The following is a 27,540-nucleotide window of genomic DNA, read 5'->3' on the forward strand; positions in this document are numbered from 1 at the left end:
TGGGCCTGGTCTGGCTCACCTGGACGCTCACGCTGCCCTGGAGCTTGAGCTGCAGCTTGATCATGTCCACCTCGGCCGAGGCGCACAGCTGCCGGAGCTCGGCCACCTTCTTGCTCATCTCATCAATGGCCACCTCGATGGGGTTCAGGTCCGTGTGGTGCTGGTACATGACGGGGATCCGCTTCTTCACGTAAGGGAAGCAGTGGATCGCTGTGGAGGAACATGGCCCGGAATTACTGCACAGCTTGCACTTGCTTCGCTAGTATCGGTGTAGGAGTGGTCCTTACTCGCATCTTATGGGTAAGGGACCCAAAGCCTGCCTGGTCACACGCCAGTGTTTCGTGGAACCAGAGTACTCTCTCTTGCCATTGTTTGAGTTTAACATCAAGTCAAGAGTGAGGTCTTTGTTCTCATTTAACATGATAAGTTGGTCTTTGAAGAAATTGCTTGATGGTTCCCTGCTCAATTCTCTCATCCCTAAGTGTCCCGCCTCCCTTGGAAGCTGTGAGAGCTGAATGGCTAGCGGGTATGAGAGAGCTTTGCAAATATAAAAAAACTAAATAAACAGCTTTGAGATATAACAGATTATGTCCAGAAAAGCATCCCATAGAAATATCCTGGACCCACATCCATAAATTTGCATAAACCATAGAAATCAGTGAAAAATAACGAGTATATTTCCAAGCAAAATATATTATGAACCAGAAATTCACAAACTGTTTATGAGCTACATAATAAAAGATATTTTAAAACTAAAATATTCAAAAACATAAATAATAATATTTACTTTTTCTCACACTTTTTTTAACCAAAAAAAAGGTACCACTCATACTGTTTTCATTTCTTATAATAAGACACCTGAACATCATCAATACCAAATAGTTTAAAAAAGAACAGAAAAACAGCTGGTTCTAATTTAGTTCTATTTCACATTTCTACCGTATTGCTTATATGGTATATACAAATATCTATAACACTTTTAATATGTACTTATGAAGAGACAGAAATGTGCTAAAAAGTTTATTTTTTAATAAGCAAAAGAAAGAAGGGAGTGTTATGTCTGGACTCTACACTATTTATTTAGCAAGTGGCTGGAGAAGTTTTACTCAAGAAGGACTGATGACAAAATGAGCAAGGCCAGCTCCCCGCGGCACACAGAGTTCCCGTGGGCACGCGGAGTCTAGACAAGGCGGGAAAAGACCTCAATGGGACACACCGCTGTCCGTCACACACTTGGGCCTATTCCAGTCACTAAATGGTTTATCAATCAGAGGCCAAGGGCTGGTGTCTACTGTGCCTTTTGCGTTCCTTGCGGACGCACGGTTTTTAAGCAGCAACACTGGGAATGGAAAGTCCTCTTGGACAGAAGGCTTCTTGATGGTGACAAGCACTAGGCATTGCCGTTTACCAGCCAGGGAGACGGGGCGCGGCCCTCTGACCACGGTGTCCCCGGGTGTGACAGACCGCTGAGCTGCACACAGAGGAGCCATCACCTTCTCATCGGTCAGGACAGAGGTGTCACGAGGCTAGCAGCCACGTCAGAGCCCGCGTGACTTGTGTCATCACAGGGTTTGAGGACCATTATTTCAGAGAGTGGATGTTTGCGAGGTGTCCCCATTATGCTGAGTCCCCCTTCAGAAGAAAAGCCCTGAGTCACGGCTTCTTGTGAGGATAACTGGAGACTAAGAGAAGCAACGGAGGGGTGTGAAGATACTCAGGGTCCGAGCAGGAGCTCGCAGGTGCACTGACGTGGGGCTCCCCCACCCCGCCTTCCTCTCTGGCCTCACCTCTCCTTTCATTGGGGCTCATGTGGCTCCAGAATGTGCTAGGCACGGGGACCCTGGCCTCTGCCCTGACAGTTCCTTCTCCCTCCAGGCATTTGCATATGGCCCCACCCCCTCACCTCTTTCAAGTCTGAACTCAAACATCACCTCCTCAATGAAGCCTATCCTGGCCACACCATTTAAACTGCAACCCTCCCCTGCTGGACCCCACATTCCCAACCCCTTTCTGCTTTTCTTTCAACACAGATACATTCACTCACTCTATTCGCTGTTGAGCATCTGTCTCCTCCTGCTAGATCCTGAGCTGCAAAAGTCAGAGAGCTTGGTTGTGTTGCCAAGCCAAGTTGGAACACTGCCCGCCTGTGCTCAATAAATTTTGCTGAATTAAAGAATGTATTACTGAAGGAGTTCCCATTGCAGCTCAGTAGGTTACGAACCCAACTAGTATCCATGAGGATGCAGGTTCGATCCCTGGCCTCGCTCAGTGGGTTAAGGATCTGGCATTGCCATGAGCTGTGGTGTAGGTCAGACACGGCTCGGATCCTGCGTTGCTGTGGCTGTGGCACAGGCTGGCAGCTACAGCTCCAATTCGATCCCTAGCCTGGGAACTTCCAGAAGCCGCAGGTGCTGCTCTAAAAAAATAAAAAATAAAAAATTAAAAAAAAAAATAAAAAATTTAAAAAAAAGGAGAGAGAGAGAAGAAGAATGTATTACTGGAGTTCCCGCTGTGGCAGGAAGGAACAGAAGGTGATCAATCACATTGGGAGCAAGGCTCAGAACCTTCCACCAAGGGGGGCTGGGGGTAATTATTAGGTTTTTCAAATGATCCTACAATTGCAGCTGACTGACTGAAATCTCTAGGAACGTGAGTCTTTCTGGGTTCAGAGGGCAGGGAGGGTGAGAGAGGGTGGGGGCTCCCCTACACCTTGGAAGGACAGACGTCAGCTCTGAAGCGGTGCAATGGAAGAAGAACCTAAGGGATTAACAACACAAGGGAAAACTCTCAAGTTCAAAGTCTTCAGAATATTCCGGTCTGTGTACCTTTAGCTGAAGGTTGATACAGTTTATAGGCTCCCACCAGCATTTTTAGAACCCGGTCTCTAAATCTTTATGCTACCCTGTAATTTACCCTTTTGAAATTTTGAGATCTTTTGGGGCAAAAACTGCTCCCCTTTGGGGTGTTTTGCTGTATTATATAATCTCCTTTCGCTCATCATCCACCTCAAAAGGCGAGGAGCTGAATGGTGGGCAAGATGCAGTGAAATGAAGAACATTCTTCCCCCTCGTGGGCATACCTGACAAAATTCTCTGACCCGAGAGGGAGAGCATAACTCACTACGGTGCAGAGAGGTTGAGGATCTGCCTGCCCAAGGCCACACAGCCAGGATGCGACCGAGGCTGCCCGGGCCCAGGCTCTGCACTGCCCACATCGTCAAACGTGGTTACTTCCCGAGCCGACAGCCCGCACGTCTCCTCTGACTCTCTCTGCTGGGGTTACTCTTTGTCCTCTCTGATTCTCTCTGCTGGGGTTGCTCTTTGTCCCCGCTGCTCTGGCAGCTACAGAGCTCTGCTCTCATCTGTTATCTAATCTAAAATATTTATGTGACAAAATGGGAAACTGGCCACGGAGAACACCCCATGGTAACCATGAATCAGCATGCAAGCTGAGCAGAGTGTCATGATCGAAAATCCCGACCTTGAATCACAGTGAGCTGGGTTCATTTAAGTCAGCAGTTCTTCGATGTGAGCGGCCTCAGAATCACCTGGAAGGCTTGGTGAAACACGAGCTGGGCCCCACCCCCAGCACCCTGACTCAGGCATTCTGGGCAGAGCCCGAGAATTTGCATTTCTAACAAGTTCCTGGGTGATGCTGATGCTGCAGACCAGGGACCACCTTTGATAAGCACTGATTTGAGGTCAGCACAGCTGCAGAGATAAAGACAGTAAGCTGGTAATTCTTGATAAGCTGGTAATTCTCAAGTGACTCCATCTAGAAATGTAGTTATTTTGCTTAATAAGAGTTTGCGACTGGAGTTCTCCTCGTGGCTCGGTGGCTAACGAATCCGACTAGCATCCATGAGGATGAAGGTTCGATCCCTGGCCTTCCTCAGCGGGTTAAGAATCTGGCGTTGCCGTGAGCTGTGGTGTAGGTGGCAGATGTGGCTCAGATCTTGTGTTGCTGCGGCTGTGGTGTAGGCCGGCAGCGACAGCTCTGATTCGACCCCTAGCCTGGGAACCTCCATGTGCCATGGGTGCAGCCCTGAAAAAGCGGAAAAAAAAAAAAAAAAAAAAAAAAAAAAGCCAATTTGCTACTGTGTCCATGAGAAAATCAATTCACTTACATATAGGGAGGGGCTGCCATGTTCCAGGACAATATTGTTTGTGCTTTACATGGTACCTTATTAGTCTCAGAGCAGGAGCAGAGACTCCTTAAGGAACATAGGGTTTTGGGGATTTCTTTGAATTTTAATTTTTTTTTTTTTTTTTTGTCTTTTGTCTTTTTTGTTGTTGTTGTTGTTGTTGCTATTTCTTGGGCCGCTCCCGCGGCATATAGAGGTTCCCAGGCTAGGGGTTGAATCGGAGCTGTAGCCACCGGCCTACGCCAGAGCCACAGCAACGCGGGATCCGAGCCGCATCTGCAACCTACACCACAGCTCACGGCAACGCCGGATCGTTAACCCACTGAGCAAGGGCAGGGACCGAACCCGCAACCTCATGGTTCCTAGTCGGATTCGTTAACCACTGCGCCACGACGGGAACTCCCTGAATTTTAATTTTTGTGTTGGTCCCCCACAGGAAGGGTGAAGGATGGCGTGCAGTGCTGTTCTGAGCTATGTCACGATGATCCGCATTCTTTCTTTGGTAACAGCTTTACTGAGACTTAAGCGGCACACCCCACAATTCACCCGTGAAGTGCACGACCCAGTGGTGCGGGTGGAGCCCCACCTGCCCCGCACCGTCCTCCCAGCCTTCACTTAGTATCCTGATGTGCCCTGGTCCCGACCAGGAGGAGCACCTGAGAGCACCGACTTTTGGACAAGCAGGGGCGCCCTCCTGGTTCGGCTTACCCGGCCATTCTTTGAAAACTGTGCCTCAGTAGTGGACACAGACACATCAGCAGCTTCCCTACCGATTTTCTGTTTAAGTCAAAAAAGAGATTTATTATGAATAGTGCTGCAGTGAACACAGAGGAGCACGTATCTTTTTGAACTATAGTTTTGTCTGGAAATATGCCCAGGAGTGGGACTGCTGGGTCATATGGTAGTTCTACATTTAGTTTTCTGAGGAACCCCCAAACCATTTTGCATAGTGGCTGCACCAATGCACACGCCCACCAACAGTGACGGAGGGCGCTCTTTCCTCTACATCCTCGCCAGCATTTGTTACTTGTAAGCTTGTTAATGATGCCACTCTGACCAGTGTGAGGAGGCACCTCACTGTAGTTTTGATTTGCATTTTCTCTAATAATCAGTGAGGTTGAGCATCTTTTCATGTGCCTACTGGCCATCCATATGTCTTCTTTGGAGAAATGTCTATTGAAGTCTTCCTGGTCCTGGGGGTGTGCCAGGTGAGACCGGCCGGCCACTCTGAGACAGATGGGAGGGATCTATCTAGCCTCATGTCCCATTTGTTCACTCTGCCTGAAATCTCTGAGCAGGCTCATGCTGGGACCTACGCCACAGACATGCATAAGGGGTCTCTTCCCATGAGGCAGATGCAGAGGAGATAAGAACCCACTGTTTTCACCAGATTTTTTTTTTTTTTTTTTTTTTTTTTTTGCTGCAGTGTATAGCAGCTTGATGTAGGATCTCATTTCCCAGACCAGGGATTGAACCTGGGCTGCCGCACTGAAAACACTGAATCCTAACCATGAGACCACCAGGGAACTCCCTCACCAGATTCTAAAAAGGGTAAGTGACCTGATATTGAATATGAACTTCTGGTCTGGTAGAGGAAGAAAACACTAACAGGTAAATACAAAAACATCGTCAGAATTCAAAGGCAAGCATTCGACTCATGTTAAACAGAAATGGATACGTGAGTCAAGGTAACTAAGCCTGAGGGGCACTTCCAATGCTAGGAGCTTTTGGAGAGCTCTCTATCTTGGTGTCCGGGCTGAGGCCTGGGCGTGACTCTTTGGGAAAGGAGCGGGGCGGCCTTACCTGTCAGGATGGTGCGCCGTTTGCACTGCTCCTCCACGCCCCCCTGCCTCTTCCCCGTCTGGGTGAAGGGCATCTCAAACATGAAGCGGCGAATGTTGTGAGACCTTTCGAACTCCGTTTTTCTTTCTTGCAGTTCTTTTTCATCAAAGAACGGGACCACATGCGTCACCTGGATATACGCGTACTTGGAATCCAGATCCTTAGGGTTGACCTTTAAAAGAATAAAGGAAGGGGAAGATTGGCACTGTTTGAAGGACTCTAAAGCAGGCCTAGGAGTTCCCGTCGTGGCGCAGTGGTTAACGCATCCGACTAGGAACCATGAGGTTGCGGGTTCGGTCCCTGCCCTTGCTCAGTGGGTTAACGATCCGGCGTTGCCGTGAGCTGTGGTGTAGGTTGCAGACGCGGCTGGGATCCCGCGTTGCTGTGGCTCTGGCATAGGCCAGCGGCTACAGCTCCGATTAGACCCCTAGCCTGGGAACCTCCATATGCCGCAGAAGCGGCCCCAAAAAATAGCAAAAAGACAAAAATAAATAAATAAATAAATAAAGCAGGCCTAAGCTGTAGTTTTCTACTTTGTTTTTGTAAAAGTCTTGGGAAATTTCAGAAAAGTTGGGAAAAAAAATACTACAACAAACACCCCAACACCCACCACTTAGAACGATTGCTAACACTTTGCTGTATGTGTTTGTATGTGGCCGTGTACACACACGCACAGGCACACTTTTCGTAGCAGAAGCATTTCAAAGTAAGTGGTTCCCACAAGGACACTTGAGCTAGCATCGCCTGACCCTGGGGACATTACCCCCATAACCACAATACATAATCATATCTAACCCCATCAACACCGATTTCCTAACAGCACCCAATGCACCCAGTTTGGATTAAAATTTCTCAAATGTCCCAGAATGTCATTTATAGCTATTTAAGTTTGAAGCAGAATCTAATCAAGATCACATTTTACATTTAGTTACATCTCCTTAGTCTTCTTTAATTTAGACAATTTTTTTAAATGACATTGACTTTTTTGAAGACGTCATGCTAGTTTTCTTGCCAAATGACTCCACATCTGAATTTCTCTGATTATACATAAAAAAATGAATTTTTTTAACATATCTGGCTGGAGAGAAAAATGTTCTCAAGGAGTTCCTGTTGTGGCACAGTGGTTAACAAATCCGACTAGGAACCATGAGTTCGATCCCTGGCCTTGCTCAGTGGGTTAAGGATCCGGCGCTGCCATGAGCTGTGGTGTAGGTTGCAGACGAGGCTTGGATCCCACGTTGCTGTGACTCTGGTGTAGGCCAGTGGCTACATCTCCAATTCGACTCCTAGCCTGGGAACCTCCATATGCTGCGGGAGCAGCTCAAGAAAAGGCAAAAAGACAAAAAACAAAAAACAAAAACCAAAAAACTTAGGTCCCCAAATCATAATTAATCTGTAGACAGATTAGATTAGATATGAAATGATGTAGATGAATTAATTTAATACAGGAACAGACTAAGACTACTCTGATCATAAGTTTAGTTCCTTATTAACTCAGCATGTGAATGCTTTGGAAACTATAATGCTAGAACTTGTGGTGTTGACTTCTGTGTCATGGTAGAAAAATCAAACACAGGCATTTTCCATAAATAAAAAAAAAAGAAGTCTATTTTATTAGGGACACAAATCCATTGTGCACATATTGTTTTTAAGCTTCTAGAGCAACGCAATGGGTGAGAGAAATGCCTGTGTAGAGAATGTGCAGATTCTCCTGGAGTGAGGGCAGGCCCACAGCTGCGGCCAAGAGGGGTTGGCTCGTGCCAGCTTCTAACAGAGACGTGTGTGACGGAAAATGAAAGCCAGAGGGGAAAGTGAACGCTGCAAGTTCAGAAAATACACAGGCATGAGTTCTTTCTCTTTCTTTTAGAAAAGGCCATCTGGGAGTTCCTGTCGTGACTCAGTGGTTAACGAATCCGACTAGGAACCATGGGGTTGTGGGTTCAATCCCTGGCCTTGCTCAGTGGGTTAAGGATCCAGCGCTGCCGTGAGCTGTGGTGTAGGTCGAAGACGCAGCTCGGATCCTGCATTGCTGTGGCTCTGGTGTAGGCCAGCGGCTATAGCTCTGATTAGACCCCTAGCCTGGGAACCTTCATATGCCTCGGGAAGTGGCCCAAGAAATGGCAAAAAGACAAAAAAAAAAAAAAAAAAAAAAAAAAAGAAAGAAAAGAAAAAAAAACTGGCCATCTGGCCCATCACTATAACTGCATTCGAACTTACTAACTTAAGTTTCTTTAGCAGAAACAACTTAAAGGCAGTGGAAACGAACGTTCTTGCCTATTTCCAGCGGTATCGGCCTGGTTTTCTTTTTCCAAGTTGTATGTGTGCATCAGCAGAATGAATGCAGGGCTGGTGTTTGGGGAAGAGAAGAAGGTCTGGTAGGTGTTCCAGCTGCTGCTTTGAGGACCACATATTAAAAGGGCGAGATGAACAGGGGCAAGAGAACCTTGAGAGAAGGCTGTAGGGTTAAAGCCACAATCTGACCCAAAGGTTCTGGTCTCAGAGAAAAAAAGCAAGTTGGACTTGAGAGATTTGGTCTAGAAAGGAAGTAGGCTGTACTGAGGTTTCTGGCTAAAAATGGGCAAACAATGTCTGTCTGTCCCTTCTCCTCGGTGCAACTCTATAAAAATGACAGTAGAGAGTTAACCACAAGAACCAAGGAAAGAGGATGGGAGAAGGCGGTGGGCGAGTATGATGAATTTCTGGGAGGCAGGTGCGGGGAGATGTGCCACCTGACCTGGCACAACGGAAAGTTCGAATCCGATCCCCAGAAGAAGGGCAACGACAAGGGAGTCAGAGAACCCCCAGACGCCTGCTGTTACAGACAGCATGTCCGTGTCCCCCAGATTCTCCTGTACACTCTTAACCTCCACGGGGATGGCATCAGGGGGTAGGAGGTGATTAGCTCACGAGGGTAGTGCCCCCATGAATGGGATTAGCGCCCTTATAAAAGAGACCCCCAGGGCTTCCTCAGTCCCCTCTCCCTGTGAAGACACAGCAATGAGACAGCAGTCCACGAACCAGTAAGAGCCGTTCCAGACACCGAATCTGCTGGCACCTTGACCCTGGACCTCCCAGCCTGCAGAACTGTGAGAGTTAAGTATCTGTGGTTTATAAGCTCCCCAGTCTGTGGAATGTGTTACAGCAACCTGGCTGGACTGCCATCTGCAGAGAGCCAGCACAAGGATTAGGGTGACCAGGACAGGGGTGGGGTAGAAACCAGAGCGAGAGGCCCAGAGTCTATGAGGACCGGGAAAATGCTGGGTTAAGAAAGGGCTTCCTGAGAGCAATGCAGCAGAGGCCAGCCTTCCTAATTAGAGCTCATTAATACAGACAGACATGCCAGCTTAGTGGTTCCTTCCTTGGCCTGTCTGTCTGCCTGTCCATCTGTCCAGACACCAGCCAATCAAAATATCAGGTAATATACCCACTGAAGTGCCAGAAAAGGTGCAGTGACAAACAGAAACTTGGCCCCCACTCTCACCATTTCTAAATAGCTGGACTAAAAACAATCTATCCTTTTAGTTATTTTGTAAAAGAATATCTTTTTAAAATTATGAAATAACGGTCTGCTTAATGAAGGACATCTGGAAAGCACTGAAAGGTATTGAGAAAAAAATACCTTGCTATTCAAGGCCAACCATTCTTAACGTTTTCCGGAGTTCCTTTTTCTATACACATTCATAAATCTACAATACCTCATCAACATACATTAAAAATCAGTATTATGTGAAACGTTTCCGAGCATGGTCATACCTTGCCAGAATCCTGTATCATTTTGACATTTTCAGAACCAAATTTATCCGAGTAAAGTTTAAGGAGTCTCTGAGAAATTTCTGACAGAGGCGTGAGTTTGGGTTCCTTGTAAATATACTCCTTTCCATCTTCATCTTCAAAGAATCCCTGCGACATAAAGCACAATGAGAGCCATCCCCAAATAGCAGCCCAAGGCTCACACCCAGGAAGGATTCTTTCGTTACAGGGGTTTAAAAAAAAAAGCAGGGGAATGCTTCTAAAATAAAATGAGGTTTTCCAATAGGAAGGAACATGATCATGTGCAAAGGTCTGGGTGCAAAGACGAAGGAAAAACATGAAATTGCAAACACATCCAAGAATGCTGGCCTCAAGCATTGAGGGAAATGAAAGATCGAGGATTCAAGGCTGTGTTCTCTCGGTGAGGTTCAATGATGGGATTCAAGCCTGTTTCACATTCCCAAGGAGCAGAACTGACCAAGACGCTATCTGCTGGCTCAGAAACACCCCACCCCCTTCTCCTGGCCTCTTCCATTCATGTGGGATTTTATGGCACAAATGGAAGCACTCCAGTCTGGAGGAGGTTTAGTCAAAATTATGTGAAGTTGGTGTATATCCCATTCTGCTTTACTGATGAGGGAACTATTAAAGGGCTGTAGCATAATATCAGAAAATATTTCCACTAGCACCAGCCACAGCTGTTCCAGCATCAATCATGTCTGAATACAACAAGGCTCAGAATTGCATGGGAAGTGAAAAAGGTTGAAAATGTAAAATTCCCAGATTGAGGTTAATGTTTGAAATAAATTAAAAAAAAAACATTTCTCATTCAAAATAAAAGAGAAAAAATGGTACAAAAACACAGTATATATATATAAAAAAAAAAATGCAGGCTAACATGAAACCAAAAACACCCACATCAAACTAGGAGTTTAGATGCAGTCATTTCACTACATTACTTGCTTTTTAAGCATTTACTGTAATTACCTCCACATCTGTTTCACTGTCTGTAAACTGGTATTGCTATAAAGTTATAAAAGACAATAAATAACAGCATAAATTGAAGGTTATATAACGCTCATAGAAAACCACACGCCCTAAATAAATGGATTCTAATTTATACTATTTAATCATGTTAGAGACTTGGAGGTTAAACTTGCAGTTACATTTAAATGAACCCTTTCCTACAGGGTTTTTGAAATATTATAATGGCAAATCTACTTGCAGACATATTATAGTATAAAAGATAGAGAAGCACAGGGACAAAGGAAACCAGAGAGCCTTAATTTTGGTTTAAAACATGCAGTATAGATGCGTAAGGGAACAGGTGATTTATGTCTGTAGATGGAATAAAACGTTAATTTCTTTTGGAGTTTGTAATGACTGGACAGATATACATACAGACTTGAAAAGGAAACTTGCAAACCACACTGAAGTACCAAAGATGCCGCTAGAGTGTCTTTTAGGAGGAGAACTTACCGCTGCCTTAAGAAAGTAATAAAGAAAAGAAAGGAAGAAAGAAAAAAAAAGCAGAAAGTTTACTACGAGGAAGAATCATACTAAACATGACAAATTCATCAAATTATCATTTTTAGAAATGAGAAAGTCTACGAAATACAACTTTATAGAGTTTAAACAAGAAAACCCCCCAGAAAGGACGTGGGGTGGCCTAGAGAACAGAGGGGCAGCTCACCTGACCGAAGAAGGCCACTCGGAAGTACGTGCCCAGGAGCCTGCGGCCCGAGTGCATGACCTCAGTCACTTTGCTGTAGGCTCGATGCAGCGTGTCGTACAGGTGGGCCAGCCTCTGGAAAGCAGAATAGACCCCATTTCTTCCCACTTGCAACTTGGAGAATCGATTTAAAAATAACAACAGGATGAGATCACAGAGGTGAAAATTCCTTGGACTTGAATTAAAAACAAAACAAAACAAAACACAACAACAACAACCAAGAGGCGTTCCCGTCATGGCGCAGTGGAAACGAATCCAACTAGGAACCATGAGGATGTGGGTTTGACCCCTGGCCTTGCTCAGTGGGTTAAGGATCCGGCGTCGCCGTGAGATGTGGTGTAAGTCGCAGACACGGCTCAGACCTGGCATTGCTATGGCTGTGGCGTAGGCCGGTGGCTACAGCTCCGACTGGAACCCTAGTCTGGGAACCTCCATATGCCACAAGTACACCCCTAAAAAGACAAAGAAACCCTCAAACAAACAAAACCAAGAATGCATTCTGAGGAGTTCCCGTTATGGCTCACTGGGGTAAGAACTCGACTAGTGTCCATGAGGATGGGGGTTCAATCCCTGGCCTTGCTCACTGGGGCAAAGGATCTGGCGTGGCCACGAGCTGTGGTGTAGCTCACGGACGTGGCTCGGATCTGACGTGGCCGGGGCTGTGGTGTGGGCCGGCAGCTGCAGGCAGTGATCAGTTGTCCACGGTACCCGCAGGGCCGTCCTGCACAGATTCCCAGCGCAGTGAGCAAATTCTGTTTTCAAGCGCACATGAAATGTGGGAGATAGTCAGGCCCCCTGATGACGTTTCTGCCTTTGCTTCAGCTACTCCCTTCCTGAGTAAGAGAGCGGACAGCCTTCCCCGGAAGGACTCAACCAACGAACACGCCTTCCCCGCGCCGGTGGAGCAGGGAAGAGTTGTGAGGAGAAAGGCTCCTGGTGACTGTAAAACTCAGGTCTGGGCAACCTTTCCAGAGTGGAGGGCCGGAACTCCCGCGCCGTCGGTGGAGATGCGGGGTCTGGGGAGAGGTGGGGCCCTGAAGGTGGCGACGTCCGTGTCACGTGGAGGGTCAGAGACCACCTGCTCATCAAGTGGCCTGCCTGCACTCTGTGCGTGTCACAATGTCTGCGGTGTGGGGCCCTCCACTGCCCTCTCACACAGGAAAAAACAAACCACCCAGGTACCTCAAAATCCCTCCGCTTCTCGTAGATGGGGATGATGAGCTTGTAGATGTCGGCGATCAGCTCATAGCGCTCGGCCTTCCAGAGCCCGTCTGCACACTGTTCCAGGAGCTCCATGAGCACGTCCTGATCAAAGAAGCAGAAAGACGTGTTATATCCCAGCCAAGAAAGAGTGTTAGAGCGAACTTGACATTGCATTCCTTGCAGAACGCATGACCGGTTGAGACTAGGAGGAAAGTTCCAAAATATGTAATATCTGTAAACACTAACTTCCAAACATATAACAACCATCACTATGTTCTTTTCCTTTCTTTCTTTTTTGGCCGCCTCCTGGCATATGGAGTTCCCACTGCTGCAGTTGTGGCACCACTGGATCCCTTACATTGTGCTGGGGTGGGGACCGAACCTGTGTCCTGGCACTGCAGAGATGCTGCAGGTCCTGTTGCTCCACAGCAAAGACTTCTTTTTTTTAACAAGCTATTTTTCAAGCATGTCTACAAACAGAAATGAAGGGCTACATTGTATGACTGTAACAGTTATCTACTTAGAAAAAAAGTGAAATTAATAGTTTCACACGGACGCAATTTTGTTTAGTTCTCTTTTTCTAAATATAATTTAGAATGATCTTTTTTTCCTTTCCGAGGAACAATGACAATGCTGAGAGATGGAGACTAAGCAGGACTTCAAACCAATTTAAACATCTTGGAGCACTTTGGTGACAGTGTATGGTAGTGCCTGCCTCACCAACATCCGTTCCCCCTTCCTCTAGAAGTTTCTACCTACTGAAGTTTGGGTAGTCACCTCACCTCCATTCAAGCCCTTGCACTTTGGAAGACGCTAACGTTACCTATAACTCAAGGGCTGGGGCAGGTGGCTGAGGTTTAATCCAAATAGCACAAGTCTATCTCCGGGCCAGTCACTGCTTCATCATGGGTGGACATGTGACCTAAACTGACTAAACAGGTGAATTTTAGCATCCCTGCTGCAATGCTGGGGCAGAAGCGCTCTCAGTAGACTGGACATAGGGAGGCAGCGGGTGGCTTGACTGGGGCTGGCATCCATCCCATGGCCAGCCAGGGCCCGTCTGCCTTAAACAGAGAGAGCCCCTCCTCCATCCCAAAGTAACTGTAGCTTTTATAACTTTGTGAAATATGCAGATTGGGTTCTGTGAATTTCTCTGCGGAATTTCCTAATGGGAGCCAATTGATTCAGCCTTTGTTGTTTAAGCCTACTGGAGTGGAGTTTCATTAATGATGTTGAGTAAATTTCCATGTGCTTATTTGTCATCTCCAGAGCTTTGGTGAAGTGTCTGTTCAAATCTTTTCCTGACTTGCAAGTGTTGATGGTATAGTTGTGAGCATAGCTGCTTTGCAAATCTTTTCCTGACTATTCTTCTACAGGGTTGTTTATTTTCTTATTTTTGGCTTCTGAGAGTTAAGTCCTTTACCAGACATGTGATTTGTGATTTTCCCCCAATCTGTAGCTTGTCTCCGGATTTTCTTAACAAACAATGCCTTTGAAGAGTAGAAGTTTCTTAATTTTGATAAAGCTCCATCTATTGAGTTTATATTTTCTGGATTGTGCTTTAAATATTATGTTAAGAAATCTTTAAGCCAGGTGCACAAAGACTGTCACCTATGTTTTCTTTTCTCAGAAGTTTCATAGTTTTACATTTTGCATTTAAGTCTACGATCTACTGAGTTATTTTTGAATATGGTTGTTAAGCATGGATCAACTTTTTTTTCCCATACGAATGTCCAGTTGTTCCAAAAGCATTTGATGAAAAACAGTCCTTTCCCCCTTGAAGTGCCTTTGAATTTTTGTCAGAAAATCAACTGACCATATGTGTGTAAGTCTATTTCTTGCTTCTCTCCATTGACATGTCTATCTTTGTGCCAAACACCACACTCTCTTGATCACTACTGTAGCTTTATCACAAGGGTTTCTCCACAGGGACATGAGCTATATTTTGGGCCAGATAACTTTTTTTCTGGGCTGTGCTATGCATTTACAGAATGTTTAGCAGCATGCGTGGCCTTTGCCCACTAGATGCCAGCAGCAGTAGCACTTCCCTCCCTCCGCTTTCCAAATTGTGATATTAAAAAATCTTTTCGGACACTGCAAACCAGCGATAATGGAAAAAATAAAAATCATGATTAAAACAAACAAACAAACACCTTTTCAGACACTACCAAGTGTCCCCTGGGAGAAGAAGAGCAAACAGTCCCACCGCCTTCTCTTGAAATCAGATAGCACGGCTCTTCCAACTTTTTCAAAATTATTTTTGCTAGTCTAGTTCCTTTGCTTCTCCATATTAATGTTAGAATCTGTTTGTCAATTTCTACCAAAATTCCAGTTGGGGGTTAGACTGGGCTTGCTTTGAATGTATAAATCAAGTTAGGGAGAAGTGATGGCTTAATGGTACTGAGTCTCCCACTCCATTTATTTAGGTCTTGAGTCTTTCATCAGTGTTTTGTAGTTTTTAGCATACAAATCTATACAGACTTATATGCAATTTTTCAAGGTTTTTGATGCCATTATAAATTGCACTGTTGTTTTAATTCTGATGATTTATTTTGGAGGAAGAGGCTTTGTCTGAACAAGATTTAAAGATTTCCAGCACATGTGTTTGTAGGAATTACACAAATAATCATTAACAATATTGTGAAACTATGGTATAATAATCTCTAAATATGAAGAAGGTTGACTGATTTTTGCATACTGATCTTGAATCCTGTGGTCTTGCTAAACTCAGTTCTAGTAACTTCTTTGGTAAATTCTTTCAAGTAACCTCTGTCAAAAAGACAAATGTATCTGATGTCAATATACAGTTTTACTTCTTTTTCTTACCTTATTGCACTGGCTAGAACCTCTAGCACAATGTTGAACAGCGGTGGTAGAAGCAGATAGTCTTATCTTGTTCTCAGTTTTAGGGGGAAAGCATTCAGTCTTTCACCATGAAGTATGATGTTAGCTGTAGGGTTTTTTGGTAGATAATCTTTTTCAGATTGAAGAAATTCCTTTTTATTACTAGAAGGTTTTTGTTGTTGTTGTTGTTTGTTTAGTTGGGTTTTTTTTTTGGGGGGGGGTCTTTCAGAGCTGCCCCTGAGGCATATGGAAGTTCCCAGGCTCAGGATTGAATCGGAACTGCAGCTGCTAGCTTACACCACAGCCACAGCAATGTGGAATCCGAGCAGCATCTATGACCCACACCACAGCTCACGGCAACACTGGATACTTAACCCACTAATTGAGGCCAGGGATCGAACCTGCATCCTCATGGATATTAGTTGGGTTTGTTACTGCTGTGCCACAACGGGAACTCCTGTTTTTGTTTTTTTAAGTCTTGAATGGATACTGATTTTTTTCCCAGTGGTTTTTCTGCATCTGTTGAGATGATCATGTTTGTCCTTATTTATTTTATTAATGTGGTGAATTATATTGATTGGTTTTCCAGAGTTGAACCCCACTTTTCACGACATGCTCCCTCTTATTTACATATTTCTAGATTAAATTTGCTAATATATACACCTTTGAAGGCTTTTATAGTTGCCTTTTAACATGTTTGAATCCTCCATGACACTGTAAATGAAGGGCGGAACCTGTGTTTTTCATTCCCAGCCTAATGTTTCATTATAGTCCTAATGTCTGCGATTTATAGGTCCAAAGAAAACAAACGTTTTAAAAGCCGTTGTGAATCAATTTACCAGAAAATACTATCCGACTTAAATAAACCAATCTTTAAAGCAAGACATTTAACTCCTATGTCATATTTACAACACACACAAATCATAAAACTGCCATCTATGTGACTGAACTCTGTGCCAGTGCTTACAAAGAGGTGTACTGATTGGTTCTTACTTTTATTGTAGTGCAGTAAATGCAAACACTAAAGCCAGATACAGGTGCTAATTATCATAACAGCTCTAGACAAAGAAAAAAAAAATCAGTAAAAATTCTAACACCATATCTTTTCCTCGTGCATCTGTATTATGAAGATGCAAAGCCTCTCTTCATTTTCTTTTAGTTTTGTCTAAAGTCTTTTCCATGGAGAATCTATCTAAGTTAAACATGACAAACTTTTATGATTCTTCTCATGCCTCTGATTATGAAAAGCCACAGAACAGAAGAGCATAAAAATGAAATTTGTAAGTGTCAACATACTTACTTTACCATGTTTGTAAAACCGGGGAATGCAATAAAGTCTAAACGGATTCAGTAGTTATGAGGATCAAATAAGATTTTACCCATTAAAACGCTCTGAAAACTAAATGCTAGATATAACTCCCCGGGCTGGTTAAAGAACTCTCTTTTATTTTAATCATCACTTTGCACTTTGTATTGATTTTTGAAAAATGTCATCTTCCTTCTTTTAGGTAATATCCTACCACACACGTGCCACGTTTACTACATGTAGCAGTCAAGAATTTTTTTTCTTTTTCTTTTTAGGGTCACAGCATATGGAACTTCCCAGGCTATGGGTTGAATTGGAGCTGCAGCTGCCGGCCTATACCACAGCTCACGGCAACTCGGGATCCTTAACCCACTGAGCAAGGCCAAGGATCAAACCTGCATCCTCTTGGATACTAATTGGGTTCTTAATCTGCTGAGTCACAACGGGAACTCCTCAAGGCATTCTTCTGATAAGAAAGTGGTCATGGCACGGCAAGTTACCATCTTAAAGCTGTTCTTAGGTTTAGCTTACAGACCACTCATTTGGCCCCTTCCTTTCTCACTACTGGGCTTTGGTTTAAAGTATAGCATGGTCCACACTGTAGATGTAAACACGCAATGCTGACACCCTGGGTCCAAGATGGGATCTTAATTCCCTGCCACAGCAGTTACAGCGTGGTAAGGATCTGGAGACACTGGAGCATCATCTCATAGAAAACAGATACCTCTCACTAGTGGTAAAGGTTACAACCAGGCGCAGTCACGACCACATCATTAACTTGATTCTTTCATTCATTCACTCACACACATTTACCAAGACTCTACTACGGGCAAGGTATTGTGCTTGCCACTGGGTTTATAAAACAAATCCATATAAATAAAATAAGTTTCTGTAATTCATAAAAACAGCTCTCTATACTTTTACTAAACGTGGAGGGCGGGTTAGGACAAGTTTATCAGGTTATGTCATATACAGGAAACTGGCTTTGAGGACGAAGGCTGCAAAGACACAGGGAAGTTAGCCTACGGTGCAGCCAGAACCGGGGGATGAGAGATTCATGACCACCAGCTGCCAGAGCTGCAAGTCCCTGTGAAGATACCGAAGACAGAGAAACGCACAGCGATTTCAGCTGTGCGCCAAACTGCACAGCACAGGGCAGACACTCTGAACTGAGAGCAGTAGGGATTTACGAACTTTGCAGTGGTCCCTGTGTCTCTGGTTGAGCCCTGGGGAGGCTGATGATCGAGGGAAGAGAGCGCTTTCTGCCCTCACAGAGCTCAGTCTATGCAGCTCCACGAAGAGACTATAAAAGACGGTGATGAGTGTGCTGATGAAGAAACATTTTGGGAATCAGGGATGCAGAAAGGAGCAGCATCTATTCGATAATGGGGAAGGGGTGCCTGGAAGGCTGCAAAAGTGATGACTGACTGAGTCTTAAAATGATCAGGAGCTAGTGAAGCAAAGGTGAAAGCGGGGAGTAGGTAGGAAGAGAGGGGCGACCTTCCAGGGAGAGGGAACAGCATGGGCAACGACAGGGGAGCAAGGTGCATGAGAAACTTACGAGAAGTTGGGGGGGGTTGGAGTATAAAATCTAAATCAGATGGGACAAGGGAGGAGGCTGGGGAGGTGGAAAGATTAAATACACAGATTAAATAGCCACACTCGAAGTTGTCCATGTCAAAAGTAAGTTAATAACTGAATACAGATAATTTTATGAGACATGAAAATGCAGAGGTGTACATCAACTGCCACCAACAAGCAAGTACTAAGGAAGATGCTACTTGATTTTAAGACGATGTTCTACCCATCTTCATAGGGTATCTAGTTTAGCCTTTGATATATATATATATATATATATATGTATATATATATGTATATATATACATATATATATATATATATATATATTGTCTTTTTGCCATTTCTTGGGCCGCTCCCACAGCACATGGAGGTTCCTAGGCTAGGGGTCTAATCGGAGCTGTTGCTGCCGGCCTACGCCAGTGCCACAGCAACACAGGATCCGAGCCATATCTGCAACCTACACCACAGCTCACGGCAACGCCGGATCGTTAACCCACTGAGCAAGGGCAGGGATCGAACCCGCGACGTCATGGTTCCTAGTCGGATTCGTTAACCACTGCGCCACGATGGGAACTCCTGAGATATATTTTAAATGGTCCTAGATTGAGTCACTTAAAAAATACATAGCAAAGAGAATTTGAGGGTCATCTCCTAAATCAAATGCTCCCAATTGGGAGAGTAAGATTTGAATACTCTTTTTACTCTTGTTTGTCAAACTAGACACACCTGTGAAGTTTAATAACAATGAAACCTGATTCCAAGTAGCAAATCACTACTATGGACAACTGAATTCATTATGGAAAAATCTACCATATGTGGTATAAAAAGATGGACTTCAATCAGGGAAATGCCTCAGAATGGTGGAAAATAAGAATGTCTGATAAAGAGAACAGGGCTCAGTAAATTAACTTACATATGCTATTGGACATCTGCTTTAGGAGCCATTCAGGATCTATACTTTATCAGTCTGAGTATCACTTAGAATTGTAAAAAAAAAAAAAAAAAAAAAAAAAAAAGGTAATATATACTATAAAAAGCAGAGTAGGCACAAACTTTACCCCAAAACAATCTAAAACTGGCTTTCATTTTTAAAAAGCTAAGTCCTTCTCTTATTAGAGGGTATGAATTACTGAGCATCAATGCTTAATTTGGTAAATTACTCAGGTCAATGTCAACTCTACACCTAGACATTTACAACTCATGCATCAAGTAACAATTCTTTGAAATGAAGTAACCAGCAATCATAGAGAGTTAAATTTGAGAGGCTATACATCAACACAAAATCATGAAGAGCCATAAAAACTAAGACATCTTAGTAACTAAACATTGGGGCCCACTGTATTAATAGTCTCAACAGAAATTCCATGGATTAATTTACTTTGAATTCTCAGCAATCACCTGAGGATGAGAACTAACACTGACAATGGTCAGAGAGTGCTGACCTTGGGAGGTGGTCAAACTGAAGGCCTGAAAGCTTCCCCACCCTGTTTAAAACCTAAATGCCTAGTTACTTTTCCCTAAATTGTCAATACACAGGAAGAACTGTTAGTACCGGTGGGAGGGGGAAAAAAAACCGTCAATGAACCTTACGCATGTGGAAAGTACCTATTTTACAGCACGCAACCGATCTCAAAACGTTCTCAGTACACTAAGCTCATAAGCCATTCAGGAAGCTGTTTAAAACGTCATTAGCTAGTCATTGGCAAGTGTGCCACAGCCAGGCAATTGTGGGCACCAAGCACCTGTCTGGGGAAATAGCTCCCTAATGCTGTGCACGGGTACATGTGTGCACATGTGTGTGCATGAAAATGCCTGGGAGAGCCTGCGTGTGTGCAGGGTACTTATAAATTTTTCATTTGAGTGATGTTGGCTCCATCTGAGGAGGGACGGGAAGAAAGCATGCGAAGCAGTGTCCTGTGCTGAGGCAGGGACCAGGTCAGGCTCACCCTGTCTCTCCCGCACCAGGAAGCTTAGGAAATACTCGCAACGTGAAGGAGGGCAGCACATCCTGGCAGCAGCCAGGGAGGGCAGACAGACAGGTTCCACGGGCCACGTTCCCCACTGCTGTTGTCTGGGAGGATGGTTATCAAAGCGAGGGTACGCGAGGCAACTCTGATGCGGCTCAGAGCGCTGGGTCTGGGTCGAGGAAAAGCAGACGCTTGGACGACTCCGCAGGGTTACAATCCCCCGGCTGGGAGCATCACAGGAGTGTCCTGCTGATGGCTCTCTCTTGAGATGTTCTGTAGCTATTGTAACATTTTACGTTTGTCCCTGGCAGTTGTTTCCGCATAGACAACAGTCTGGCCAGTGTAAGTCAGCCCCTTGGGGGGTTAGCCACACGTATTCACTACATGAACGATGACAGCTGTCGCTCTGTGAACGACACCCGAGGGTGCCGGACGAAGTCGGTCCTCGTTACTCGTGACGGTTATGCTCTAGCAGGTCACCTCGAACACTGAATTTGAGAATACGGGGCTGTGCCTCCGCGGGGGGAATGCAGGGTTAGGCTCCAGAGAGTCTCTGGTTACAAAATTTTAGACAACGGATTAGTACATAACCTTGTTTTCTGCATGTTCCTGTTTAAAGACCCCTAACCTAGTACATATTGGTTCATTAACATGGAACCCGTGGCCAAAAGCACTGTAAGTCCGGCCTCAATGAAGTTATCTGCCTTCTCCATAGGGCACACAGGCTCCCTCTGTGCTCGGATCACAGGATGGCATCTCGGCAGCTTACATGGGGCCAGAGACAGACCCCTGTTTACAGCAGGAGCTGAAACAACAAGGCAGAGCGTTGCCATTCAACCTCCACTGGGAACAGGTGGGCTCAAGTTTTTTTTTTACCACTCTGTGCATGTCCCCAAACGCCTGCAAAAGCCCGTCAGTGAGTACTGATTTTGGGGTTACAAAGAAAATTTAGCAACCTGGTAGATAATAGGGATGGGCTGTATTTTCCATTTCCCTGCTGGAGTCCCTCTCGTCCGAACTGCCTCACTCTGTGCTATGGGGGGGCGGGGGGCTGATGCACCAGGACCGCTGGCCTGCCCGCTGGCCTGCCTGCTGGCTGGGCTCAGCTGGTGGGAGGCCAGCAGGAGAGTGGGGTGGGGGTGCTTGCTTGATCCTGCTTCCCCATCCCTGTGCCAGGATTGAGCTCACCCCTAGAGCCCACCGCCCAGGCAGGTGACCCTGTGTGTAGTTTCTCTCTCCCCCTCCCTAGGCCCACAGGTCAAGGGTGGCAACCCAGCTGTGACTAACCTCCAGAGTCTTGCTGGTTTCCCTAAAGCCTGAACAAACCTGTCAAACATCCCTTTGTTAGACGTTCTTCAACTTGCAAGTGTGCTCTTTCCTGCCAGGACTCTGATTGTGAGGGATAATGAGGGGGGGCTCTCAAAATGACACGGGTGGGAACTGTAGTGACAGGATGCAGGGCACAGTTGCCGGAGCCAGGACCTCCGGGGGATGCCAAAGGGAGCTTTGGGGGGTGACGAAAATATTCTATATTTTGACCATGGTGGCAGTTACAAGATAGTATACTTTTGTCAAAAACTCATCACGGTGTGCACATAAAACAGGTGAATTTTCAAAGTTAAACTTCAATCAATCTGCTTTAAAAAATGACATGGGCTGTACGAAATTTTGACATCACAAGGGACTCAGAATTTTTCAATCTGCATAGGTCCAACCTGTGAAACAAAATGTAAACAGGAATGAGACGTTTCTCTTTAGTCAAAAGCAGCTGGGAGGGAGTCTGCTCTTTAGATCAGAGTCAGGAAGATAAACTGCCACCAATAAAAACTCAGCTGAGGCCTCCTGCCAGGAGAACTGTGCGTTTTTTGGCAGCGCCTCTAAAATCATGTTAGGAGAGCATCCTAGGCATTTAAATATATCTAATAATGCAGATTAAAAGGGCAATGATTTTTTATTAAGCTGTTGTTCTACACCTATTCTCATCAGCTTTGCCCAAACTCCTTCTCTGGCAGAGATATTCGACTTTCTCTTTTTCTTGAAACATCTTCAGCGCCAAAGCAAAAACTGCATGTGGCATTTCTGCTCTTGTGGCTTCTGGAACACGTTAATTTTCTCCCTCCCACTAGTGTCAATCTGAAATGTGCGGGCCTTGCTTGGGACTTTACAAGCCCCCGTGTCACACCCTCATCACCGCAGATCATCATGGACTATGGACCTGGTTAAAGATTGACCAACTTTATACGCTTCAAGGACAGGGTGGAAACGCCACGTGCTGGAAACTGCGGATAAAGTTATCCCCGCCACATGTTTCGTTATTACTCAGACGGGTGCCACTGCCAGACTTCCCCCATCACGCCTGCCCTCGATTTCACAGGCTCGCTCCCTAGGCTGTAGAGACGGTTCTAGCGTATTCCTTAATCCGACGAGCAAACATGAACTTCATTTGATCATCCCCAAGGACAGGTTACTGAGGCCTGTTTACTTTCCAGTCTTTAGCGATGTTCCTGGCATTGCTGTGTTCCTTATCGAATTCTAAACAAAGCACTGTGCTCTGGAGGGCTGACTGGGTGGCGGGGGACAAGAATGGCTTCTCCAGGGAGACACTGACTGCAAGCTGCTTCTCAGGCTGTAACCCAGTCAAAACTCTTCTGGAAGTGATGCGTTCAAAGCCAAGAGCACGCGGGCCTGGCTGCCTCAGGGACAGGCCTCCACTTCAAGTGAAAGATAAAAAAACTACCATCGGTCCAGGCATCTCAAGGTGGAGAGACAGCTGAACTATTGACACCATGTAATAACCAACTGGCTTTTTCCCCTCAGGATAATCAGAAAGCTTTATGCATTTTGGTTAAAATTATTGTAGTATGTAAATGTGAAATCACTCAGTATCTTATCCCCCTTTCTCATGTTGGCTTTTTGTTTGTTTGTTTGTTTTGCTTGTTTTTGTCTTTTCGCCATTTCTTGGGCCCCTCTCACGGCATATGGAGGTTCCCAGGCTAGGGGTCGAATCGGAGCTGTAGCCACTGGCCTACGCCACAGCCACAGCAACACGGGATCCGAGCTGCGTCTGCGACCTACACCACAGCTCACGGCAACGCCGGATCCTTAACCCACTGAGCAAGGGCAGGGATCGAACCCTCAACCTCAGGGTGCCTAGTCGGATTCGTTAATCACTGCACCACGATGGGAACTCCCTCATGGTTGGCTTTTAATTGAGACAGTCATCTGAAGACTAGACCGTTTTTGACAGTGGTTCTTAAGCCTCTGGGGCTTAATGTCCCTTTATATATCATAAAAACCATTGAGAATTCTTTAAAAATGGCTGAGAACTTTTATGTATATGGGTGTCATCTCTCAATATCTACAATATTAGGAATGGAAAATAAAAAAAGATTTCTTAATAATAATAAACCTATTGCATGTTAATGAAAATAACACATTAATGAAAAAAAAGAACATTTTTCAAAAAAAAAAAAAAAAACTAAGGAGAAGACATTGTTTTACATTCTTGCAAGGCTGATGTCTGGTTTTGTAGGCGATGCCTGGACTCCCATCTCTGCTTCTGCACGATCGCTCTTCAGTATGTTGCTTGGCATGCTGTAGCCAAACAAAAGCTAGTCTCACCCAGACATTCGGTTGGAAACCTAAGGCCCTCAAGGACTTTGTGAAAGGGTCTCAGGGACACCAGGGGTCCCAGGACCGCACTTTGAGAACTGCCTACTCACAGGTGGTCAGCCTCATGGAGGATGTTTGTCACGGGCTCTGCCCCTGGCACAACCATGATCAGAAGTCATGAGGTCACCTGCAGGACCTCTGCAGCATGAAAACAAGCATCACGCAGGGAGAAGATGCTCGCCCCTTTTTCCACGTGGAGAAACACACAACTCTGTTTCCTATAAAGACAGGCAGGACCAAAAGCTTTCTGTCGACTGTCCCCCTTTGCTCTGAGGTGAGGGGAGGCAGGCACACAGGAAACACGCTACTGCTAGACCTTCATGGAAGAGGAAGTTCAGGGAACGCGTGCTGAAAATTGGCATTTGTTCAAATACCTGGCTTTATTCCAAAACTTTCTAGTTACAGAGAAGTGGCTCCAAGGTGACCCTGTCTAGGCAAGAAACATGCAAAAACTGCTACAATGATCTAAGGCCAAACCGTCAGGTCTCTGTGAGGGTGGGACAGGCTGGCCCTCCCTCCTCATGGTGGGCGGCAGCACTCAGGTGGGGCAGGGAGCCGGGGCCCTGGACAGGCGCTGCGCTGCCCCCAGCTCAGTCTGGCCTCTCCTGGCCTTGCTGGGTCTGGGGACACTGGAGAGTTATCTTGCGTTGGAGACACTGATCTAACAGTCAGTTTAAACATCAATAAAACTCATGAACTGGAGACATGAATGCTGGAAAGAGGGAGAAGCTTTACGGTCAAAATACCGGACCTTTCACTACAGGTGTTCAAGCTCTCGGCCTCACTTCACCTAATCAGCGCTTCCAATTCTCTTTCCAGGGAAAAGGAGGCATTCCTGGAAAGGGAAACGGAGCTTTCGCTGCTCTGACTCGGTGTCCCGGAGAACAAACTCAATCTTAGAGCCAAGGGCACGCACAGCGGCTGCGGAGAGAAAACGCTCGTCGGGCGCTGGCAGGCGAAGGGCAGCCCCGGAGGCTCGTGGGAGCCTGGGCGGTGGCACTCACCTCGTTGAAGTGGACGTCCTGCATGCCCACGTCTTCCATCATGGAGGCCTCCTCGTCTATGTTCGGGGTGATCACCCTGAAGGCCGTGCAGCCCTGTCTGAACACGCCTGCAGGCCAGAGAGCAGGGGAGAGGTCAGAGCTACCAACTGGACAGGGGCCGAACCGCGAGGGTTCTTCCCGCCCGTTCGTTTGGGTGGAATGAGGTCACGGATGCCGAAATCTCCTGGGCCTCAGGCCAGCGTTCCCACAGGGAGCCCGGGGCCACTGTGTACGTCTCTTCATTCGTTCCTCATACTTAACCGCCCCCCGATTCCGTTTCTTTTTCTCGTCCCTTTTTATTTTTCACCCACCTTTATCAAAATGTATTAATCTTTAAATAAATTGAAATAGGTACAGGATCGAATTAATGGCAAAATAATAACAACAGTAGTTTGCTTTGGTAAGATGATCATGCTCAGAAACCCAGAAAAGCAAAGCAGCCAAAGCCAATCAGAAAAGTACAGACTCAAAAAGAACTGTCTCCTTCCAGCTGTCATCTGGCCCCCTCTGGCGGGGATAGCCCAGAACTCGCCCTTCTCCTGTGTGAAGCTGTCAATTAAATGTAACTTGAGGAGTTCCCGTTGTGGCTCAGCGGAAACGAATCTGGCTAGTATCCATGAGGAGTCGGGTTTGATCCCTGGCCTCGCTCAGTGGGTTGGGGCTCTGGCGTTGCCGTGAGCTGTGGTGTAGGTCACAGATGTGGCTTGGATCCCAAGATGTGGCTGTGGTGTAGGCCGGGCTCAACCCACAAAAAAGCAAAAAACCAAAAAAACCCCAAAAAGCAGATGTAACTCAACAGTGGTGGCCGTGAGCTGAGGAGCTGCCCTGCCTGAGGGGCAGGATGATGGCTCGCGGGTCTAGCGCTCGCATCCTCCGGGGAAACGCCAGGGGCTGCTGCTGGGAGAAACACCCGGGATGAGGACGGGCTCCGTAAGCAGCAAGCGCCATGCGCGCCCTACTCACCCTGGAGCCACCGGGGAAACTTTTGCGTCAATTGGACAATGTCGGCTGGACAAAAATGATCAAGTGAAGAAGGACTTGAGATGTCTTACTGCTCTATTAAGATCGCTATTCACCATAAAACAAAAGAGAAGCCAAAACTTGAACTGAGACCTCCCATGTTTTGGGAAAAAGAAGAACACAGAGAACTCTGAAGTCAAGTCTAAAAAGGGCAGCCCCGCAAGTCAGACTTTTCTGCTGCACAAGGTCAAGGCCTCCGGGCCATTCATGGCTTATCTAGCATCTCTGCCACTGTCCTGCTCTAGCCTTGCTCTTACTTCACGGAAACGAAGACTCCTCTATGGAAAGCATCACGCGGGGAGCTTGAGGACACAGGAATGTACAAAAAGCAATGTTTTTGGCTACAGAGGACATTTAAATATACAAGCGACTTGGGTGGAACAACTACAGCGGTGGCCAAGGTGTTTCCCTCCCCTCGCCCAGGGGAGCAGACCGCCATCGAGCCGGAGAGGCGAGGACGGGGGGACGGAGAGTCAAGGCCATCCCAGCAGAAGTGAAAGAGAAACCCCACACCTCTGAGTGTCACAGGGACAGGGCCCGCCCTCGGCTCACCTCCCCGGCGCCTCCTCTGGCAGGTGCTGTGGCCGTGGGGGAGGAGGGGCGGCTCCGGCTGGAGGGCTAGGTCTGCTTCTAAACACGAGCACAGCGTCACCTGGCAGAAGGTCTCAGCAGGAAAGGAGCACCCCCCTGACTTCTCTCCTCCAGGCTCTGCGTAGGACCAGCCTGGACTCCCTTACACGGCATTCAAAGAGCCGGCTGCACCACAACGATAGGAAGCCCCCGGCCTCGCACCTGGGACTTTGTGCCCCACCTCGGGCAGGTTCCCGTCGTAGCCGGATCTGGGGCGGCCGAGGGCCAGGACGCACGTGCACACTCCAGGCTTTTCTAAAATCCCCGTGTTCTCAGCTTGCAAGTGGAAACGAGCAGCTGGTGTTTAACCAGAGGACCCGTGAGAGAACTCCTGGCCTCACGTGGGAACAAGCACTGAAGGTACAAGCGGGTGGCGCCACTCCCGCCCCTCCTCCCGTGGGGAGGCAAGGTCTGCAGCCAGCAAGCTGCCCCCCCGCCCCTCGGGCACACAAGGAGCCGCCTAGGCTGTGCTCCAGAAGATGCGGTCTGACGGCCTCCTGGGACAGCTGCCTTTTGATGGATAAACGGTTCCAGTGGGAATGATCTTAAGGGAAAATAAAATCTTTCCAGCTCAAGACTGGCTGGCCAGGGACTCCCAGATGCAAAGCTCATGAACTAATTTTGCAAGATGGAGTTATTAGCCAGAGGTTAATGACAACATGCCACCTACTTTAGCTGTGCATCTCTGCGGTGCCTACCAAGTCAGGCTGATGGCATGCCAGTGACTCAAACAGTAAATACAGGGTCTCTCTTCCTCCCTCCCTTACGCGCATGCACACACATGCACACCACTTCTACCCCCGTAT

At 46.4% G+C, this 27,540-nt stretch overlaps 1 protein-coding gene across 30 annotated transcripts in view; it reads right to left on the reverse strand.

Moving 5' to 3' along the window:
* The window catches only part of DOCK9 (dedicator of cytokinesis 9), a 288,344-nt gene that overhangs the window by 6,890 nt on the left and 253,914 nt on the right, over window positions 1-27,540 (reverse strand). For 10 of the 30 annotated variants that reach the window (XM_021065826.1, XM_021065818.1, XM_021065829.1 and 7 more), the window contains exons 45-53: window positions 26,657-26,734; window positions 25,046-25,152; window positions 12,651-12,773; window positions 11,430-11,543; window positions 11,216-11,221; window positions 10,724-10,759; window positions 9,740-9,886; window positions 5,948-6,158; window positions 20-210 (exon numbers count right to left, since the gene is read on the reverse strand). In XM_021065826.1, coding sequence (XP_020921485.1) covers window positions 20-210; window positions 5,948-6,158; window positions 9,740-9,886; window positions 10,724-10,759; window positions 11,216-11,221; window positions 11,430-11,543; window positions 12,651-12,773; window positions 25,046-25,152; window positions 26,657-26,734 — 1,013 coding nt within the window. The remainder of the gene's footprint in view (window positions 1-19; window positions 211-5,947; window positions 6,159-9,739; window positions 9,887-10,723; window positions 10,760-11,215; window positions 11,222-11,429; window positions 11,544-12,650; window positions 12,774-25,045; window positions 25,153-26,656; window positions 26,735-27,540) is intronic. The other 20 variants (XR_002336733.1, XM_021065834.1, XM_021065840.1 and 17 more) reach the window with 3 other exon arrangements.

The sequence above is a fragment of the Sus scrofa genome, chromosome 11 (genome assembly GCF_000003025.6).
Source record: "Sus scrofa isolate TJ Tabasco breed Duroc chromosome 11, Sscrofa11.1, whole genome shotgun sequence".
Taxonomy (NCBI): Eukaryota; Metazoa; Chordata; class Mammalia; order Artiodactyla; family Suidae; genus Sus; species Sus scrofa.